This window comes from Aptenodytes forsteri, unplaced genomic scaffold (genome assembly GCF_000699145.1).
Source record: "Aptenodytes forsteri isolate BGI_AS27 unplaced genomic scaffold, ASM69914v1 Scaffold147, whole genome shotgun sequence".
Lineage (NCBI taxonomy): Eukaryota > Metazoa > Chordata > Aves > Sphenisciformes > Spheniscidae > Aptenodytes > Aptenodytes forsteri.
Window position 1 is genome coordinate 1590294 of NW_008795320.1, and position 2258 is coordinate 1592551.

At 67.1% G+C, this 2258-nt stretch overlaps 1 protein-coding gene across 1 annotated transcript in view; it reads right to left on the reverse strand.

Moving 5' to 3' along the window:
* MIDN (midnolin) overlaps positions 1–288 on the reverse strand; it is a 41164-nt gene extending 40876 nt beyond the window's left edge. Inside the window, exon 1 of the mRNA XM_019472210.1 lies at positions 215–288. Within this exon, the coding sequence (XP_019327755.1) occupies positions 215–288 (74 nt within the window). The remainder of the gene's footprint in view (positions 1–214) is intronic.
* Positions 289–2258: the final 1970 nt, after the last annotated feature.

A 2258-nucleotide genomic window follows, 5' to 3' on the forward strand; every position in this document is an offset into this window, starting at 1 on the left:
TCCGGGACTCCCCCATCCCATCCCCGCTCTCCCCAGCCTACAAGTGGCTTTCCCCATCCGTGCCTCAGTTTCCCCAAGAGAGAACCTGCCCCGGGCCAAGGGTTTGCCGCATTCGCCAGCACAGCGCTCCGAGGCTGTTGGCCCGGGAGCTGCATGACAAGCACCGTCGTGCTGGCTACAACACCCGCCCTCTGCAACACCCGTCAGCACTCACTCCTGCACCCGGATTTTGGGGGGTGAGGCCGGGCAGGCTGGCGGGGCGACGTCTCCCCACAGCTCCACCGCCATCTGCCGGCAAATCACCCTAGAATGGGCCGGTACCGAGAAGCCACGGCCGGGCCAGATCCTGCCCGCCGCCGTGCCCCGAGCCCAGGTCCCCTGCTCCTGCCTGCCCTGCCCACGGGGATTTTCCTTGAGCCACCATGGGGATGGGACCATGCGCGTGGGAGGTCGGCGGAAGAGGAGCATTTTCCAGTGCTGGAAACTGAGAGGAAAAAGGTTGCAGGACGGAACGATTAACGCAGCGCGGGTTAATCATTACAGCAGCGCTCCCCCCAGAGAAGGAAGTTGCGAGGATACGGCCTTCGAGCCGCCCAAGGGCAACATGGCCCAAGGACATGGCCGGGCTCGTGCTGGCAGCACGCAGAGCCTCTGCTGACCTTCTCACGCCGGGACCGGGGCCACAGGCAGCAGCCCATGGCCACGGGGGCCGGGGAGGGGTCCTGGCTGGAGCCAGCTCTGCACCCGGCTGCCGCAAAGCCTTGGCTGGGACAGGCAGGGTGCTGCCCGGTGCCGAGGCTCCCCAAGCTCCATACCTAGCCCCCTTCCCCCGGGGGGCTGTGAGCAGGGCTGCCTTCCACCTCCCGCAGCCCCCTGGGCAGCGGGTGCCCCTGGCAGGGACGAGAGTGGGGAGCAGCCCCTGCAGCCCCTGCCCCGATGTCGCAACGTGGGCACCGAGGACGCAGGGCGATAGCAGGGCGGCTGCGAGAGGCCAGGCAGGATCCCAAGCACCGAGGGTTTGGGCAGGGAAAGGGGCGGCTCTGCCAGATGAGTCAGTCCAGCCGGGGGAATCCTGGGGCTGCGGTGGGGTTTGGGGTTTTTTTTCCTGCAGAGAGATGAGAGCTCGAACCTTTCCCCTGCATTCGGGATCTGGGTGGGACGGTGGAAATGCCATGTGGCCAAGCACGGGGAGGGGACGCCAGCGCCTGGAGATTTGGGCCGGCAGAGCCCTGCCCATCTCGGAAATCATCCCCCAAGAGAAGAGACACTGCCGGCGACGCCGGCAGAAACGGTGATGCTTCACTTTCCGAGCGCTCCCGGCCCGGCTCCCCACCCTCCATCTGGCATCAGAAGATGCAAGTCATGGGCGAAAGCCCTCGGTGGAAAGGAAAGAGGAGGGCGACGGGCCGGCCCCCCGCCCCGCTCACGCCATTTTCCAGGCAGCCCTTCCCTCCTGCGCATTAACGTTTCCCTCTCATGCCCACCCCGCCCCGCAGCGCTCGAAAGCCGGAGACAAACAGATCCCAGGCTCCCCGTAGTAACTCCACCGCGCTGCGCCACTGATCCCCTCCGGATGCTCCTGGCCGCCACAGCCCGTGTCCCCCTGCCCAGAGCGGGGACCGAAGCGCAGGAGCAAGGTGCTGCCCCAGCACCCACCGCCCCAAAAAGCAGCAGGGAAAGACCTCTCGCCCCAGCTGTGGATGGAGGCTGCGGTCCCCAGGGGCATGTGCCAGCGCTCCAGGGACAGTGCTGGTGCCGCCGCCAGCCGGGATGGCCCCGCCGCCTCCCTGAGCCAGGCTGGTTTGGGGAGGAGAGGAGGGAGGATTCACCCACTGAATCACATCAGCGGTACAAGCACGATCCACACCGGGGCTCGATCCCCACCTGCCCCCGGCCGGGTCCATCCCCGCAGCACCAACGCCGAGCCGGGAGCGGGGAAGGGCTTCTTCGCCTTCGGTTCAGCCGCAGCCGCACGTCTCCCGCGCCAAGCAGAGAGTCAGAGACCATTTTCGTGGCATCCAGCGGGACGTGACTGATTGCGGCTCCCGGCGTGGGCAGAGGGAGCCGAGAGCTCAGCGCAGCGAGCCGGGGGAGGAGGATAACGCTGCTCTCGACAGAACCAGATAATTAGCAGTGATGGGAAAGGACAGAGGCAGGTGAGGGGCTCAGAGCCGAGGCCACAGCGGCGGGACCCTGCGGGGACCGGGCTGGGCTGCAAGGGGCAGCAGGGAGAGCCCAGGGATGCCCCCACACATTGC